This window comes from Alosa alosa, chromosome 1 (assembly GCF_017589495.1).
Source record: "Alosa alosa isolate M-15738 ecotype Scorff River chromosome 1, AALO_Geno_1.1, whole genome shotgun sequence".
Taxonomy (NCBI): Eukaryota; Metazoa; Chordata; class Actinopteri; order Clupeiformes; family Clupeidae; genus Alosa; species Alosa alosa.
Genome location: NC_063189.1, coordinates 8486769 through 8506380, shown reverse-complemented (window position 1 = coordinate 8506380; position 19612 = coordinate 8486769). Strand labels below are relative to the sequence as shown.

At 42.1% G+C, this 19612-nt stretch overlaps 2 protein-coding genes across 4 annotated transcripts in view; both read left to right on the top strand.

The window, feature by feature from the left end:
- The window catches only part of ralyl (RALY RNA binding protein like), a 31827-nt gene extending 25310 nt beyond the window's left edge, over positions 1 to 6517 (top strand). For 2 of the 3 annotated variants that reach the window (XM_048269637.1, XM_048269725.1), the window contains 6 exons: positions 130 to 205; positions 293 to 340; positions 2757 to 2956; positions 3510 to 3623; positions 4097 to 4263; positions 4533 to 4856. In XM_048269637.1, the coding sequence (XP_048125594.1) occupies positions 130 to 205; positions 293 to 340; positions 2757 to 2956; positions 3510 to 3623; positions 4097 to 4263; positions 4533 to 4565 (638 nt within the window). In that variant the 3' untranslated portion in view covers positions 4566 to 4856. Of the gene's footprint in view, positions 1 to 129; positions 206 to 292; positions 341 to 2756; positions 2957 to 3509; positions 3624 to 4096; positions 4264 to 4532; positions 4857 to 6457 lie in introns of those variants that run through there. The other variant, XM_048269554.1, reaches the window with a different exon arrangement.
- A 1734-nt stretch (positions 6518 to 8251) lies between these two features.
- On the top strand, positions 8252 to 19529 carry lrrcc1 (leucine rich repeat and coiled-coil centrosomal protein 1). The gene is made up of 20 exons (XM_048267613.1): positions 8252 to 8369; positions 8983 to 9062; positions 9348 to 9553; positions 9729 to 9794; positions 10101 to 10277; positions 10364 to 10530; positions 10665 to 10874; positions 11244 to 11434; positions 12676 to 12844; positions 13023 to 13171; positions 15139 to 15343; positions 16174 to 16313; positions 16759 to 16960; positions 17089 to 17274; positions 17541 to 17715; positions 17898 to 18061; positions 18309 to 18517; positions 18873 to 19010; positions 19135 to 19270; positions 19393 to 19529. The coding sequence occupies exons 2-20, from the start codon at positions 9019 to 9021 to the stop codon at positions 19501 to 19503; spliced, it is 3045 nt and encodes a 1014-aa protein (XP_048123570.1). The 5' UTR covers positions 8252 to 8369; positions 8983 to 9018; the 3' UTR covers positions 19504 to 19529.
- Positions 19530 to 19612: the final 83 nt, after the last annotated feature.

Genomic DNA, 19612 nt, shown 5'->3' with positions numbered 1-19612 from the left:
CAATCATTGCTTATTAGATTTTTATGTACACACAACAGCCTTCACAGCTATTTTGGGTGAAAGCAGATGCTGGATAAATATTTCATTAGTTGACAAAGTAAAGTTGCCATATTTTTCCCCCCCTGACAGACATTAACATGGCTGGAGAGCCCAGACCTTATAGGGCCAAGATAGGGTCCAAACGACCACTACCCTCTTTGTACAGGTGAGATAAAGCATGACTCATCCTTATGGAAGGCAGGTTTGAATGCGTTTTCTTGACCATTTATTTAGCTTTGTTTTGTCTTCACAGTGGGTATGACTTTGACTATGACTACTACACAGATGACTTCTACAACAGGTGTGTAATCCATGTGTAAGATTGCTTGGTTATACTCTAGGTCCATGAAAATTTGAATAATTTTTCCAAGGTTGGGTTTGGTGATAAACAAATATGATAGTGTTTCTTAAATGTTCCTAATTATTTCACAACACGTTCATTCTTAAATCCTTACACTGGCTACCAGTATTTTACCGGTAGTAAGCCGGTAGACTTAAGTTTCTGTTAGCCTACTAATTTATAAATCATTTAATGTTTATGCCCAGAGTAGGCCCTATATCTGATATAATGCAGTCTTATGTACTGAGCGGATCTCTTGAATCATTAGGAAAGAGTTAGTCCTGCCTAAGCCTAAGGTAATGATGAGGTAATGATGTCTGATTGTCTGTAGCTAGTGCGGCTGTCATAATAAGTTGTCAGAGGGCATTAGAAGGGCCTCCACAAAATCCAGACTCGAAACCTTTTCTATTTGACCAAGCGTTCAGCTCAATTTAAGACACAGCTTTACTGCTTTTATTTTCTGTATCCTATTATTTATTTGCTTTTGATGTTTTTATTATTCTTTCATTTTTATGTTATTTTGAATGGTCTTTCCTTTTGATAATTTCTAATGCACTTTGTCTGTAGTGCTAAAGGTCCTATATAAATACAAGGTGGTATGTAAATAAAGTTGCTTTGCCAGAGTTGTGAATTATGTATGCCATGTACTCTCCTTTTATGTCTATAACCTCTATGAGGTTCTTTTTTCACTGTCTCTTCCTGGGAAGGAACATTTAAATGGCACACGGTAAAAGGACTAAAGCACCTTCATCACACAGCCATGGCTATTCATTTTATAGCACTGTTACCCTTCAGCATTATTAATATGCACCCGGGGTGGCTTGTTAAGGGTATGAATAATCTTGTAAGAGTAGAAAGCAATTTTAAAAGCAGTGGCCCCATGCCGAAATAAGTTATTAGTTCCAGTAATACAATTTCATGAATGAATCAAGGCAATTAGTACAGCTTCAGCCATTCCCTATTTTTCATTTGGACTAGGTGTACATATTTGCCATAAATGGTTATGCTGACTCCTCCCTGGTCAGAAATCTTGCGAGGAGATCCTTTGCATGGTCGATTGATGATGCAGTGATGTTCCTTCAACTTGCAGATAATGGCCCCAATGCTTACTAGAAGATTCTGAAGTCTTGAAATCTGTAACCAGTTCCATTGATATGTTTTGCAATAATAAGGTTGCGAAGGTCTTGGGAGCTCTTTGCTTTTATCCATCATGCTTCTTGTGTGACACCTTGGTAACAAAAAAACTTTTTATAGCCCACCAATATGTACAAACTCAGCTTATATTAATTTGCACAGATAGGAGGGATAATTACTCTCTAACTACTAATAGATTCCAGCTCGTTCCTTGCCTTGGTGTACTGCCTTTTCTTAACGTGTTCAATTTGTTCCTGTGTCATTCCACTTTATTACACATAACTCTACTTATGGACTTTAATGTTTAGGTTTTTTTTTTATAAGGGTGGATTACCTGGCACTGTGATAAGCAGTTAGCCTACTTATTATTTTACTCTACTGATCAGCTACCACCTGTTATGGTCATTTGAATGGCACTTTTAATATTGTGGTCAGTAATTATGATGCTAATTTTTTCATCAAGTCCTGTATTTTTTCTGCATTTTACACATAACTGTAACAAAGTGGCTCTTGACAGCTGGACCGTTCTCAGGCTGACGTAGCCTAGCCGACTACATTTGTACCTCCTGCCACAGTCCTCCCTCTGCCCTGGCTAATGACACAATGACCCAGAGCGGTAATAGACCAGGCAAGACAAAGACATCCATCTTCCATTTGGCACTTTCATGCGTTTGTTTTCTCGCTTCTTATTTAAAGTGGCCTTTCATGCAGCTCCCAGGAAACTAAATCTGTCGTCGGTCTGTGAATGCTGATGCCACAGGGTCAGTTGTGTAACAACTTTTGAAAGCGGAAAGAAATAGCATTTTAGTCATTCCCTTTCTTGGAATTTCACCGTATTGTCAAATACGTAGGTAGATCATGATGATGGTCACTGCAGCGCATCACAGCAAGCTCATATTTCAATGTATCTGTGGTCACTCTTAAGCTGATTTGTTCTGTATTAAACAAAGAGGGCTCTGACTTGTTCTGCCTGTGGCAGGGTTATTTATGAGGTAATTAAATAGCCCCTCCTCACTTGTGTCAAATGCCATCAAGTGTTGAAGTGAACTGCCTGTGTCTAACTGCCTTAATAATATTTTCAGCTATTGGCCAAACCAAAAGGCAGAATATTTCTACATTCGCAGTGGCGATGTTTGAAATCTCTTCTCCCTGAATGTGAATGTGACGGCTCTGTTTTTTGTATGCTTGTCCATCCCACCAAGGCGCTGTCTCCCACCCCCATTCCTCTCTCTACCTCCGACAGATTATTTGACTTCCACAGGCGGCTGGCGCTCCACCCTCGGGCAGTGATCCCCGTAAAGCGCACTCGTTTGGTGGCTCCCTCTGTGCGGCGGGTGAAAACATCTCTCCCTTCCAGGACTTCTTCCTCCTCCTCATCCTCTTCCTCTGCCTCCTCTCCTTTGAAACAGTTGAGCTGTGGCTCCACAGACGTGCCCCCCAGGCGTAGGTCTAGTACTGTGTGCCAGATGTGAATCACCCAGCCAGTCCCCTCATCTCTCTGTTTTTACCCATCGCTGCTGCACTGGTGGCCTGCTGCTTCGCCATAAGCAACTGGCAATAAGATGCAAGTTGTGGTAGTAAACCGTTTCTTTCATGCTGTAAACATTCTGTTTTTTAGTCGTCTGGTTCAGTCCTGCCATTCTTTCTTTGATCATGTCATTCCCAAATCCCAACAAACACCGTTCCAGTTCATTATGCCTCAAACTTTTGATCATCTGAATGTACCAATTTGTCTCATTTAAAATAAATCTAAAAATGAAGCTTGAGTTGTGTTGTAGAACTGTGTGCATGTCTTGTCTCGACTCTGTACTTTGATGAGCAGACATAACATGCCCTCCCACACTCATCATGAACAACAACATTCACCTTGCCCGCTCTCATTGCACATCAGAATTGCACCATCACAGAATGAATATGTGGGTTATTATTATACCAACAAAGGTGAAATGTCAACCCTGATTCCCATTCTGTTGTCTTTTTTTTTTGGTGCTCACAGTGAAGATGGACCAGCTCCTGAGCATCAAGCGGGAGCTCTCTCAGATCAAGACCAAGGTGGACTCTTTGCTGGGCCGCCTGGAGAAGATGGAGCGACAGCACTGTACCGATGCAGGTGAGCTAGACAGAGATGGAGCGGCCATTAGGACTGTAGGCTGGAACTCGGAGGCTGAGATGGAGAAACAGGAAGCAGAGGGGCACTCTGTTCCAGGCGCTGCAGGTTTTTTGTCGTCGGGCTCTGCAGTTGTTGCTTCTGTAATTGCACTCCCATCTACTTTCTCGCCATCTCGGCTTTCTGACAGTTGGCCACATAATTTGGTGTCTGATTATAGAGCTTGAGCTGCCCACACACTCCCACACATATTTTTTACCTTTTTGGATTTTTAACTCCTTTCTTTCATTCTCTGCTTTACTTTCTATCTCTCTCTCTCTCTCACACACACACACACACACACACACACACACACACACACACACACAGACACACACTCTATCTCTGTCTCTACCTGCCTCTTTCAGACACACATCACCATTTTGTTCTCTGGACTTTTCACAATGTTTGATTTGGTTCTGTTCCACTTCTCTCAGAGTCACAGAGGAAGCGTGATGATGCCTACCAGTCACTCCATAAGCAGCACATCTCCGACTCAGCCGAACATTCAGGAGATGACATGGAGCCGGGGCACCTGGAGGGAGAGACAGAGGAAATGGCCGATGCTTGTAGGGACTATGATTATGAAGGCAGCAGTGATATGGTAATTGTTGTTTTTCTTCGCACCTCAGTGCCCCAGTTGTTTCATGCTGTGAGAATGCATTAGTTTAATGGGATTATCAGTGTAAAGGGCCACAGTGCAACCGTCCGCAGTGAATCCATCCCAGCCCAACAAATTCATTTTGGCTTCTCAGAATTAAACTCAAGGATGGTGTGCATCATGAAAATGTTAAGAGTCCTTTGCAGGAATTTGCAATGTTTTGCAGTGTTCTGAGAGAAAACATAAATGCTGTATTTCTCTATTATTTACAGGTGGAGAACCACATATCGGACATAGACATTTGAAAAAGGTTAGGTTATTGGATTTGTATGCATAAAAGTTTAATCTTTGTTATTGTACCACACAACACATTATATTAATAATAACTATCAATTAACTATCAATATAATAGTTATATTGAGTCATACGAAGCAAAACATATGATTGCAAGGAGATAAAATGGTTTTGGAGTCCAGCACTCTTTCTCGATGCAGTTTACCCTGCACTGTATTTGTTACTAAATAGATAGATAGATACTTTATTGATCCCCAGGGGAAATTCAAGGTCTCGGCAGCATACAGACAACACATACACATTCTTTAACAGCAGAAAAAGTAATTAAAGTATATAATATAAAAACACAACTAAGCAATAAGGACAGTAGAAGATAAAGAATATACTAAATATACTAAAATACAAATTATACTAACACTTACCCTAAATCGATTCTAAAAACAGTATCCACATAGGGTGATTAATCAATTAGAGGCGCTTGCAATGACTGAGGCAGGGACTGAGCCTGTGATTCTCTGTGCATAGTAAGGTAAGGTAAGGTGCTCTGTGTGAATGAGTGTCATGGTGATAGTGCAATGGTGATAGTGGTCATGGTGATAGTGGTCATGGTGATAGTGCAAATGAGTAAGTCCAACAGTGCAACAATGCAGAAATAAAGTCTATATATCTATATATTTAACTATTTTAAGAAAAGGTATGTGTGGCCACAGTTCGGCTGTGGCATGGAGGGAGGGGTTATGCATATGTGCTAATGTGCTAATATAGCACGCAAACAGTGAGGCAGAAAGACAGTGGTAAAAGTGGCTAGTGGACAGACAGTATCCAAACATGGAGGGGGTGAAGAGGCAGACAGACTATGCAGAGAAGTCTATCTCTCCTCTTCCCTTAAGTGAAGCATTGAACAGTTCAATGGCCCTGGGGACAAATGACTTTCTCAGTCTGTCTGTTGTGCAAGGCAGTGAGCGAAGTCTCCAGCTGATCAGGCTCTTCTGCATAACAATAGTGCTGTGGAGTGGGTGACACTCATTGTCCAAGATGTTGATCAGTTTGTTCAGGGTCCTTTTGTCATGCACTCCAGTTCAGCTCCCACTACAGAGCCAGCTTTCCTTACAAGCCTGTCAATTCGCCCCGCATCCTTCTTCCTTGTGCTTCCTCCCCAGCATACTACTGTATAGAAGAGGACGCTGGCAACAACAGACTGGTAGAACATCCTGAGGAGCTTGCTGCACACATTGAAGGACCGCAGCCTCCTCAGGAAGTACAGCCTGCTCTGCCCTTTCTTGTAGAGTGCATCAGTGTTGGCTGACCAGTCCAGTTTATTGTCCAGGTGGAGACCCAGAGAGACCCAGATACTAGCATGTCACTCACCTGCAGAACTCAGACAGAATGGCTTATTTGAAAAACCACCCATCAATAAACACCCACAGACCAAAATAAGGCCAGAAACATTTCTTGTGAGCTGTATTATCATAGTGTTAACATTCCCTTTGTGATCTGTACCTGTTCACTTTGCTTTTTAGATCATAGAAAATCATGAAGGCATTAAGGGACAGGTTATGTCTGCATGCACGGCTGGCTCTTTGGCATTAAGGGACAGGTTACGTCTGCATGCACGGCTGGCTCTTTGGCATTGACAGGAGTGTGAGGAATAGAGGAAGAATTGAGGGAAAATCATCTTTTTTTCACCTAGCCAGACATTCCAAAGTGAGGTAACATGCTATTCTACAGGATTAAATCTTAAAACCTCATGACAGCAGATGATGTGTTTTTCTGTGACTGTGTGCTCAACTACTATTATACTTTTGCTTACCCTATAAAATGAAAGACCATGTTTTTATGCTGAAGTTTTGATGTTTTTTTTTTTCTGCTCTTGTGTCTTTTTTCCTATTCTTGGGTTTTCAAGGAGAAATATTATCTGAAGAAAATAATCTGTTACTCTTAATGATTAAAAAGTCAAACCTCATAACTGAGTGTGAGTACTCTTTCCAGTAGCTATTTTGTTATGAACCTCATTTTATTTTTTATCTTATAGAATGTTCCCTATAGCCATTGTTTCTGCCACAGGTGATTTGAATAAGCGTGTGGTATTTCCCAGAATATTGCATTTTCCATCATTAATAAACATACTTCTCATACTTGGAGGTCTCAAATAGTTGTACAACAAATTGCAGACAAGCCTGACACCAAGTTAAATGCCATCAATCAAAGGAAATAATTACCATGCTATAATCCAGTTCCCACTGGAAAGCAACCAGGACAGATGTCAACATGAACACAATGCTACTTACCTAATGCTACTTTTTATATGATCAAGATGAACTTCGGTGTCCTGTAAAGGTGTTGTGTATTGAAGACTCTTATATGCTCAAGGCTTGACCTCTATGCTGGCTACTTTTACTTTGCATAACAGAATCAGTAATGGCAAGCAAGCTGTAGGACTTGACAATCATCTGCAGTCAGTCTATCAAGAGTAATAAAAACAAAAAGTCTTATCATTACAGTTAGTAACACACAGTTCTCATGAAATGCAAGGTAATCAGGATTAGCCTAAAATATAGAAAAACAAGGCATGCCTGCTAAATTATTGATGGCCTTTATTTTATACCAAGATACAAAAAGCATTGCTATGTTCAGGGGGATCACCCTCAAAGTGTTTTCTTCTATTCATTAAGTACAGTGTTTCCTTGAGGGTCAGAAGAATGTCAGAAAGGAAAGGGTGGCTGTATTGTCACAAGTGATGAAGATGGCCTGTTTTAGTCACCTAAAGACAGTCTCATTCTGAGGTCGTAGGTAGGTGGTAGGGCTTCTCAAAAAAATAAATGATTACATTAGGTGACCCTGCTAAAGCAGTTTCCTTACTGTTCTTTGGAAGCTAACACACAAATCACAATCTGCTTTCCTTTTCAGACAGTAGAGTGTTTTGCGTTAATGAATGTGACCAGTGCGCGTCCATCATTTAACGATAACTGATGAGGCTTTCTCAGAGCCTGACAAAGGTGGAAAGCAACAGACATTAGGCCAACATTTTATCCTGTCACAGTTGCAGTTTCAGTTAAACATAATTGGATTCCTGTATCAAAATGAATCATGGGGATGCTCTTCTATCGTAAAACATGTGTAGACCTTAAAAATTGCTTATAGCCTTCATCAGGTTACTAAAATGTTGACTTGCATTTGCAGGTCATCTGCATCTTTAACAAAATGGTGTAAAGGCCAAAATTAGACTAGACTCGATTATATGGGGAAAAACATCTGGAAAAAGTTCTGGGGGCAAATTCAAAGAAACCCTAATCAGGCTATTTTCCATAATTGTGCTGTAGGCCTACTTAATATTTTGTTTACCAAGTATGATTTTGCATTTTAAGCATACTAATTAGATAACATATTTCCATATGCAAAATACTACAGGTGAATAGAGTAGGCCTAGAATAGATTTAATTTCACCATGACCTAACTTACCCAGCTGATTCCCCAGACAATAGGCTAGTACAAGTTTTCTAAAAAAATGTTCAGTACGTTTCAAAATTACTGAAATCTGAACATCATAAAATTAGGTTAAAAATTCTATTTTAATTTTGTTGAAACTTTTTTTTACTAGAAGGATTTTGGAAATCTGCACAACTGCTCAAATCATAGACTGTATAAATCAATGCACAGCAGGAACCAGTTGAGTCCAAAACACAGGAAGTTATGAACAGCTGAGGGAAACGTCACTACCAACAACAGGAAGTACGTATGGTAACTAACACTGAGCGGCCAGTTTAAGAAACCCAGCAACAACGAACATGCCAAGAACACAGAAGAAGTTTCAATGGGTCAGTCAGTTGTGGTTGATAAAAATGTGGTTGATAAAAATTTAGTTTGACGCAGAATCCTGTAAACAAATACAATCGATGCCCTTATGGAAAACTAGATATGAATTGTTTGTTACGAACGCTACCCTATTAGTTCTAGGTAGCCTAACTGTTTGTTAGCATATAGGAAACTACTCTAAATCTATGACTGATTGTCATCGATGTGATAATTGTTCTGCACCGATAGAAAATGTATCATAACTTTTTAAATTATGGCCATCAGATATTATGACGTTAAACTTAGGCTACTGTGGCAAATGGTAACGATACGTCAACAAATTGCATGCACGTTAGCTTACATGTTCATACAGTAGTTTCTAACATAAAAATGAACTCGTCCATATAAATCATTTGATTGCGTGACCAACGTTGTAACTTTAGCCTAATCAGTCTGAATCACTGTTTGATACTATTGACCTGTAGGTGCAATTCTGTCTATCTGTCATAAAGTGTTGACGTTATTTCTCTTCTAACCTTCCTGTCTGCCGTTAACATTACAACTGGCTTAGTCTGATCCATAGCTCGACCGATTGCAACCTCTAACAGCTAACACATCTTTTATTTTTGATGTCAGAATTGGGCTACCCTGGTTTTCTGACGTTAATTAGATATGGCTGATAAAGAGCTTTGCCTTATCGACAAGAACATATCCAGGTAAACATTTATATTTTTAAGACACATCTGGTCTTGTCCATCTCTACTTGACATGTGGCCTATCATGTTCAGTTGTCCACTCTTCCCTTGTGTTTTCAATGTTTGGCTAGCTACATTTGTCTAATTCAGTTTACTTCTTGTATGAGATTTGCATGTGGTTTTGAAGTTGTGAAAGTAGAGATGCTGGAATCATTTACTGAAACTCATGGTAATAGCTTTCCTGTATCTTACTTGTCTAATTAGATTAACATAATCTTAATAATGTGTATTCTTTTATGTGTTTAGCTTATTAGATGTTCCACTGAATCCCAACGTTACAATATTGAATCTTCACTGTAACCGTATACCAAAAATTGAGGGTTTGATTGAAGCTTGGCAGCTGCGACATCTCGACCTGTCATCGAACCGCATCACAGAAATCAGTGGTTTAGACAATCTCTCCTCCTTACGCACCCTAAACATATCTTGCAATTTAATCACAAAAGTTGAAGGTGAGCCCTTGGTACTGTTGAAAGAATACTGCTTTGCCAGAGCTTTCCAATTGTCCTCAGATATTTGCTCAAAGTACATGTATAACTGCCAACATCACTGCAAGATACACTTTTTGAAATTTGCTTTCAAACAAGAATGTACCCTGTCCCTGACATGTTCTTCCCATCTTTTAAGGTCTAGAAGTGTTAATAAATCTCACCAGACTGAACTTGTCTTATAATCGCATTTGTGACCTTACAGGTAAGATTCAACCAGACTAAATAAACTAGTATTAACAGCAAAAAGTCTTATTTGTTTTTGTCTCCCATTGCAAAACTGTGTAAATTGGCCACATAGTGCCATTTGTAGAGTCCTGATGAGTAAAATAAACACAGAGATTAAGTGAAGCCAGGTGCTGTAACCAGCATATTTTATTTTTGTGCATGTTTTAACCTATGTAACTGTAACTAACAATATTGCTTTGTATCTTTGACTAAAATGTGATAAAATAATGAATGTGCAGGCTTCAGCAAGACTCCCTTTAAAGAAGGTATCTGTTGCCCACAGGGCTGTTGTGTCTCCATGGGTCAGGGTATCAACTGAAGCGCCTCCAGCTTCAGGGCAACCACTTGGACAACATTAATCATGTACTGCAGTGCCTGGTGGGACTGCAGAATCTTAAAGATATTACTCTCAGGGATGACTGTGTTCAAAATCCTCAAAACCCAATCTGTGCTCTCTCAGGTATGCCAATACTTTTTTTAACCTGGGTAGTAGTGGCTAGATTATGTGTATTATGTGTGTTCATGTGAGGTGTTGTTTCCCTGCAGGGTACAGGGATACGGTCTTAGAATCCCTGCCTCAAGTGTTCACCCTAGATGGTGTCGACCGATTTGGAAATCCCGGAGAGGATAGCCCCACTGACATCCCTGGCCTTGAGGACTTCCTTCAGTACCTGTTACACACAGATGCCGATGTTGGTGTAAGAAGTGCAAAGGTCTGATCTGCTATTTTCATCTTCCTATTTTTTTTGGCAGCTTAACAGTGTTGGCCAGTTAAATACATCAGATTTCCGATACCTGAATTCCAATAATGGACTCCATAACTTATTTGTTTATTTCCTCTCCAAAGACAAACAGGCAGGCTGGCGGACCCCTTAGTGTGGCCCAGACCGATGAGGTCCCGGCCCAGTTTGGAGAGAGGAATGAGCCTGCCAGAGGACCCAGAGCTCCAGCAGCTGTCAAGTCTGGCCCAGTCACTCCAAGTTCTGCCTCCAGAAACCATGGCAACGAGCAACGCATTAAGAAACTGGAGCAGCAGGTGTCCCAGCTCTTGCAGAAGGTAGGTCATTGAGTTTGAAATGAGGAGAAATGTATGATTTTTTATTGTGAGTAGTTTTATGTCCCTCTGTTTGTTGAAGTTAGAAATATGGCTGAAATAGAATGATTGAGATTTGAGAATAAGTCAGGTCTCTCCCATTTCCAATAAATCCTTGTTCTATTATCAAAAATCCATGACCGTCAGGGTCTTCATTTATTTATAATATCAAAATCATCATATACGAGAGAGATTTTTTTCCCTTTGAAAACTGTGTATTTGATCATGTCTTCTGATTTAACTTTGGCTGGATCAGTCTATTACACTGAAGACTTGTCAACCAGTAAGCCAATAAAGTGAATGCAAATAAATCCGATCTTACTGTTATGTAAGGTGCCTGAGAGAGGTGTGTCCATCTCCAGCCCTCCTGTGGTCCTGAGAGCAAAGAGGGACACGGATCTGACTTCTGAGAGCGACTGTGACAGCGTGAAAGAGAACCGACGAAACTCAAAGATCCCGAAGCAGACCAGGAGCTCTCCAGGGAAAAAAGGCCACAAAGCCACGAGAGCCAAACCCTCACACAGGTACCCAGGCCATCATCTCTGCTGACACATAGAATGACTAGTTTGAGGGTGATAATGTATCTCTAAGGTATTATATGATTATTGCTGCACTTAGCGATAATGAAATGTTTATACACACAACCAGCATCAGCATGTTACATCCACATCCCCTCTTCAAAGACTAGGCCTGCATGGTCTCTTTTTTTCATTGAGCACACCTCCTGCCATGCTCACCACTGATATACGAGTTTACAGCAAGCTACAGTTGTTCATTTTGCGGACAAACAGCCATGTTCGTCAGCTTAGTTTGTGTACAAAGTTATTGTTGTGCAGTATTTGTTACACAGTGGCTCTTAGTGTATAAATGAAAACCTGACACAAATGTGCAAGGAATGGTGATTCTCTTTTGTGACCTGATCTACTTATTGAACTTGACCTGTTTATGCAGTTTGTGGAGATTCAGTAAATAGAAACAGATGGTGCTCTCTTTCCCCAGCCTGAGCCTGCTGCACAGGGAGAGTATACTGTATATATCCTTTGTGCCTGCAGCCTGACTAGATGAAGTCGCCAGGCACCTGACTCCCCTCACTCATGAAAAATGACTGTCATTACACTCAACCCCACTGTCTGGTGTACCGGAGAGGATAATTCTTTTTTTAATGAAGATACATCGCTTGAACCCTCCAGTAGAGGATGAAATAGATTGACATTTGTTATTATATTAATGGTCACCTAAATTAAATAAAGCACATCTGACTAATTTCACAGCGGGCTGGCTGCCTGTGTCCGCTATCTGATTAAAGAAATCAATTCGTCTCATTCTCCGGAGTCAGAGAAACAGCCACTCTGACTCATCTGGCTTATCTGACAAGATGCACCCTAATTCAGTGTCACATTACCAATGCACATATAAACAATACATGGCATTATCTGTGTATTCATTCTGATGTATAACTACTGGATCTTGTGGTTAGAGACACCAGTTTTTAAAAGGTTTGGGTACCAATATCCTGAGCACTCCCTTTCCTTTGGTTTCTTTGCCAAAGAATTTTGACACTTAAAATCCCGGAAATATGGGCTGTGCTGAAGATTATGTCAGTAAATCACCATTGTCTGCTTTGTGTGAAGCTTTCATTTGTGACCTCAGAATTGATTTATGTTGGGGTATTGCCTTGGCAAAAAAAAAAAAAAACGTCACACACATTCGCACCATCGCCAACAGCTGTTAAAATGTCAGCTCTTTATGTCGCTGTGTTCCATAGTGATTCAGATACGCATAAATCCAGCTCCTCAAAGTTTCCCGTGGGTCAGAAGAAGAGGCAAGAGGTCCATTCATCATCCCCTGGGATGACCAGGAAGGGCCTGAAAAGTACAGCACCCAGGGAGGCAGCTGAGAGGAAATCAAGCAAAGCCGAGGAAGAGACCTACAGGGTATACAGGCAACTTATGACATGGGATCGGGTGGAAGAGCATCTTCCATTTTCTCATTTTCCTATCACCAGAGAATACCCTGGATACAAAGTATGAATTGTTCACTGTGTGTGTGTGTGTGTGTGTGTGTGTGTGTCTGTGTGTCTGTGTGTCTGTGTGTCTGTGTGTGTGTGTGTAGGCTATCGTGGAGGAACGTGACCAGGAGAGGGAGCGGCGTTGGAAGGCAGAGCAGGCGGTGAGAAAGCTGACAGAGCAGCTGAAGAGCCTGCAGACTCGCGCCAGTGAGGAGAAGGACCTGCAGAGCATGGCTCTCCACACCACAGACAGGTACACACACACACACACACACACACACACACACACACACAGACAAGGCAACAGTCACTCTGCAAATACATGCACACACACACATACATATGGCTGCAAGTTTATGATGGATGCATAGTTTAAGACTAGAACTAGTTAAGCACAGCAAAGACATTCAAAAGTAAAAAGAAAAAATGCTTAATGACCCTGAAAGGATGAAGCTCAACCTTGCCCTCCTCCTCCTTCTGCCTCTCCATGGAGACACAGACAGACAGACAGACAGACAGTCTCCTCCTCAGGCTTCTTTGCTGTTAGAAAAGTCTTTCATTCCTTGACCTCACTACCCCCATGCTTGCAATGAGAGGTTCTGGCAGTGGGCACTAAAAAAATGCCAGTTGTTAATAGTGCAATGTTAATGAATTGAATTGAATGCTCTATAAAGTGAAAGGCAGTGGTTTTCTAAGCCAGTTTGACAGACTTGTCAAATAAATTAGCAGTTGCGCTCCAATTTTTCTTGCAATGTCAAAAGATGGAATATTTTCTTTAGACTGTATTGAAAGCCACTGAAATCTATTTCAAAACTGTTTCGACCTCACAGATACCCCTCTCCTGCTATTATGTTTTGTTCTCTTCTCTTGTCACACACTTTTTCTCCTCTCTATCTCTTTGTGGTTGTTTACCATGTTCCGTGTGCTCTCATTACTCACATCATTTTGCTCTCTGTACAGCTTTGTCAGATGTTGTAAACATCTTGGTAATTATTTCCATTTATGTGAAACACAAGCTCGATCATAAGCTGTAAATCTAGCCCCGCTGGAACCTCTTTGCAGTAAATAAGAAGAAAGAGCTTCCTTGGCAGCCTTGTTCTACCTCTAAGAGTTCTTTTGCCGTCTGTAGTCGTCGGTTATTATTATGTCTGAGTTTTAATTGGCACAGGTCTGGATAGACCACGGATGGAATACTTATGGGTATAATTATCCATAATCAACCTCTCCCAGTGTCCCAATCACCCGGCGTGGAGATGACGGGGGCTGAAGCGCCTTGTGCAAATGGATGCCTGTTTCTTATTAGACGAGATAGGGGACAGCGGGGCCGTCTCGGTGTTCTGCAGAGCATCACCCCCAGCAACCCGACACCCCCACCGCCCACCCCCAAATGGCGATAAATTGTAATTATGATGGAAATTAAATCTGTGGTGACAGGCATATGTCCTCAGCGACGCATGAATCTGCCGTAATTGCCACCATCACCTTGGCTGCATCCCCCTGCTAATGACTTTGTGCCCTGACAGTCAGTAGGGTCAGTGCTTTTAACAGTTTCCAGGCCTGACAAAATGAGATTTTTAAGAAGTCTGCATTACTACTTTTGAATAAAGTATTTCCATTTCACATCAGGTCTGCATTTCACCCACACTCAGTCTCAGTTTCAGACTTTATGTAAATGTTGAATTTGGAAGTTTTGAAAATGTTTGAAAATAATTTTTTTCTGTCAGGCCTTCCCACGTTTGGGAAAACAAGGGCAATGCAGATTTGTACCTCTCTTCTGTATTTATGAAAAATGATCTCACTCCAGTCTTTAAATAAACTACACTTCATTAATTATCCCACCGACATCAAGTCTTATTTAATCAAAACTAATCCTCACAAGCCCATAATTAGTGTTTTAATTAAGACAGTTTTAGAACGCAGACTTCAGTCATCACTCAAAATTAATAAGTAGCAGTTAATCAACGTAGAAGTGTACTGTGTAAAAAGATGGGTGATCACTGACATCTCAGCATCACTCTTTCTTCCACACACACACAAACAAAGAGACGCTCATGCACTCAAAGTTACACACCCCCTCCATCTCTCTCTCTCTCTCTCTCTCTCTCTCTCTCTCTCTCTCTCTCTCTCTCTCTCTCTCTCTCTCTCTCCTCTCTCTCTCTCCCCCCCTCTCCCTCCCCTGCCCTGCCCTGACCCTCTCTCTGGCTGCGTCTCCTCCGGCAGGCTAAAGGAGTCGCTGCTGAAGGAGCGCTCGGAGCGCTCGACCCTGCAGGCCAGGGTGGAGGATCTGGAGGAGCGGCGGCGCGACTGGGCAGCACAGCTGGACTTGGCGCGGGGCCGAGAGGACCAGCTAAAGAGGGCGCTACGCAGCCTGGAGGACCAGGTGTCCCAGGCCGAGGCTCTCCGGGCCCAGCAGCAGGCCGATGAGGTACCGGAGCCCTTGGTCCCATAGCTAGCCTAACAACAGACCCGCAGGCCTGTGGGACATCCAGACCACCAAGGTTTACATTCACAGCCAGGTGTAGACTTTAGTAGTACTCCTAGCCTGACCACAGTTTCAGTTTATTTAGACAGTCCCTACATATATTAATTTGACAGCTAACGGCACACAATGTTCCTTAGGCTTAATTGTATGAAAACTAGGTTGCAGCTTGTTGTCTACCTTACTAAAATGCATTGCTTGTTTTCTATAGCAACAGAATGCAGTTCTTACTTTAAATTAAATTTATTTTAATTGTCTTTGAATTCATTCTGATGCTACATATATGGAGAATGGCATTTCTGATATTGCTGAATTCCTGGTAGTAGGCGCATGACCCTTTTTTGCTTCTGACCTAATGATAAAGGGGAACTTTCATAGTCTATCTTAAAGTTCCAAGTTGGTCTGTTGAACTAGCCCATACAGTACTCCTAGTTCCTGTGTATAAAATATGGGAACAAAATAATTCAAACCAGCGCACAATTTTACTAAAATGAGAACATGATTTGATCAGTCTCTCAATATGAAAAAAAAATCTTGCATTGACCACTCCCAGGCTCCGTAGAATCCAGTAATATCAGCTGTGATGGATATGGGACAATTCATGATTCAGAGATAGTTTAGTCCATATTCAGTCGAACTAACTTCAGTAACTAACTGACAATACAATGTCAATTTTAAATGTGTTTGTAAATGCATACATACATCTTACAGTAAAATAGGTATACCATTGTGGCTACCTCATATAGCTGTGAACTTTGTGAACTCCTTCTTTTCAGATGAGGCGTAGTAAAGAGCTAGAGAACAGGGCTGCTGCTCTTAAGAGGGAGGTGGAGATCCTTAGGGCATCACTACGTCAACAAAAGGACAAAGTGCAACAGCTGCATGAACTTCTGGTATCCAGAGAACAGGTCCACAGGTACATGATGGTTTGAATAGCTGTGAATGACCACTGTCTTTCTTGCTGGCGGCCAGGACACTCAAAAGCACCTCAGGGGGTCCCAGAGCCTTTCCTGTGTCATTCCTGATCAGATAAAATCAGCAAACATTTGACCTGTCCTTTAAAGAGATAAGATAAGCATTATACAGTGAAGTCAAATAAAGCTGACAGAGACAATCTAATACAATAAAGGATTAGTTATACCAATTACATTCTGGTTGCCTAATGTCGTCCTGAAGATTTACACCTCCAAAGCACGCTGTTGCTTCCCTTATTCCATAATAGCTGTGACCCTAGTATCTCCTAATTAGAATAAATCAGGTTGAAGATAATCAAGACTTTCTGCCTCATCACATCTTTATTACCGCCTCCCCTCTCCTGCCCTTCCCCCGCTCTCTCTCCCATCGATGTCATAACCATGCAGGAAGGAACTGGAGTCGCGGCTGCTCCCTGACAGCGCTCAGTTTCGAGAGGCGGTGGGAAAGGAGGTGGCTCTCACAGAGCAGAGGCACGAGCACACGCAGGCTGCCCTCGTGGGCAAACTGGAGGAGGCTCGAAAGCAGTATGCCGCCCTGGAGGACGAGTTTCGCATGGCCCTGACAATTGAAGCAGGGCGCTTCAACGAGGTAATGCTCTCCATGACTTGCTTCTCTAGATCATGCGCCATCACAACAACATCATACCACAATCAGTGGTGAAAGACCAAGGCCAGATAAAGCTGCTCAAGATTTCCTACCTGTCTCCTGTCTGCCAGGTAAAGACTGCGTTCGACCACGCCAGCAGGGAACTGTCCGATCTAAAGGCATCACTGATTCAGACCCAGCAGAAGGAACAGAAGTCTGTGGCTCTGGTACAGGAGCTCACCACCATGGTGAGGGAGCAGAAGGAGCGCATTGCGGAGCTCACCAAGTCCCGAAAAGAGGCCGTCACTGAACTCAAGGTAAGGAACATGAAGACATGGAGCACCTCTCAGTCCCACTCTTGTCCCTGTGTCCTTAATTTATATCCAGTCAGTCTCGAGAGGTTACTGTCTGTTCCATAAGATTTTATGAATGTAGGAAGGTTTGTGTTTGTTATTCAGCAACAACATGCAATGCATCTCCTGAAGGTTTTGGGTCTCCCTGAGAAATTACCCTTGTGATAGTGTTGAGATGTTTGCTGTTGCATCATGGTGACTGACAGTGTGGTTACTGGTGTCTGTTGTAGTCTCGCATCCAGTCTCTGGAGGAGGCAGCAGAGGGTGACCGGCGTCTCGGCTTGCAGGTGGAGCTTCTAAAGAAGGACAAGGCCAAGCTGGTCGCCCAGGTCTCCGCACAGGAGTCTGTTATCGATGGTCTCCGATCTGAGAGGAAGCTCTGGGGACAGGAGCTGGCGCAACAGGGTATGATGTTCCAGTTTTGAATATTGGTCATATTTGCAGCTAAAAACACTTTACAAGTATCTCAAGGACTTGTTTATGATGGTGAAGCTTGAAAATGTGGTTGCTTCATTTGCTTCAAGCTTACCAAAGCCCTGTAATCAGATGTGTTTCTTTTGTTTGTAACCTCCCACACACACTTACAGGGGCATCTTTAGCCCAAGACAGAGGCCGTCTGGAGGCAAAGATTGAGGTTCTCTCCAGTGAGTTGGAGACGCAGAAGAAACAGAATGAGCGAGACAGTGACGCACTGAAGATTAAGGCCAAGATTGTGGACGATCAGACAGAAACTATCCGCAAGCTCAAAGAGGTAAAAATGTGGCCTCAGCTTGGTTCTTTGTTTTGTTTTTGTGTTTTTTAGTGTGTGGCAGTCTCCCATTCCGTACTGTAGTCAATTGCCATGACTGAAGGGAACAGATAAATTGTCTTTTCAACTCAATTGTCGGTTTTCCTTGCTACTCCATATTGCCTCGGTAGACTCCATATATCAAATGACTTTCACCAACATTTTTCTTGTCTCCCCCTCTCCTTTCCTCTGCTCTCTGTCTCTCCTCCAGGCACTGCAGGAGCGTGATGAGCAGCTGCGTCAGCAGCGCGAAGACAGGGCCCAGGCGGAGCGGCGCTTCCAGCAGAGGCTGCAGGAGGAGACGGCGCCGCTAGTGCAGCTCCGAGACCGTCTGGAGCAGCTCAGCCTCCGCAAGGAGGAGCTCAAGCAACAGCTGGAGGATAAGGAGGCTGAGCTGGACGAAGTCAAAGAGGCTTACAGGTATCTGCCTTCATGGTCATCATAGTGACTTCAGATAAGGGTCGGATAATATACAGATACCAGCTGATAATATACAGATACCAGCTAATAATTTCTCACCAAACTTTTTTGCAGCATGCAATTTTATAGACCCTTTCAAGAGAGTTCCATTATCAGCATCATAGTTGGCCCCACAAGTCTTGTGGGGCCAACTATGATGCTGATAATGGCCAACTATGATGCTGATAATGGAACTCTCTTGAAAGGGTCCATAGAACATTAGGCAATACTATGTGTATGTGCTACTAATGATGACTAGGTATTTTAAAGACAGTTTGCATTGAATATTTACTGTACATCCTTTTTACCCTGGCAGGGCTTCTAATAACAAATGGCAAGAAAAGGCTGGCTTACTCACCAGGCTTGAGACTCAGGTGAAACGCATGAAGGAGAATTTTGACTCCAAAGAGAAAACCCTGCTTGAGGACAGAGACAAAGCTTTGCAGGCTCACAAGTAAGATCTGAGGGTGTTACAGAGTCACCGTAGTTGCACTAGTGCATCATTTTCAGCATGAGTATAATATTCTATATGAGGATAGTACATTGTAATCAGTCTGGCCTTCTGTTTTGTTTAACAGAGGTGTTTTAGAGAAATTGCGAAATGCAGATGATGCCTTTCGGAGACAGCTGGAGACTCTTCAGGCCTCCCATCAGACTGAGCTCCTGCACCTCATCAGTGACAAACAGAAACAGATTGAGGTGGCCAATCACAAGGTGAATTAATGCTTCAAATAACTATAAAATGTGGCATTTATTTCCAGTAAAGCAATTGCACATATGACTTGACTTTTAAAAAGGTACTGCAATGTTTTCTTAAGGTGTTTGGTGTTTTGCAGGTGATTGAAGTGGAGGAGGAAATGAGACAGCTATTGGAGGAGACCGAGATTAACAAACGGTTAATGGAAGAGAAAATGAAACGTCTCACCAGCGTATTGAAGGAATTCTGACCTCAAATATTACAATATCAAATTTGTGATGCTTCTGTTTTGCACTATGTAATTGTTATGTTATGAGGTGTAGTAGTGTTGTATCGTAGATGTGGTGTCAGTTAATTTA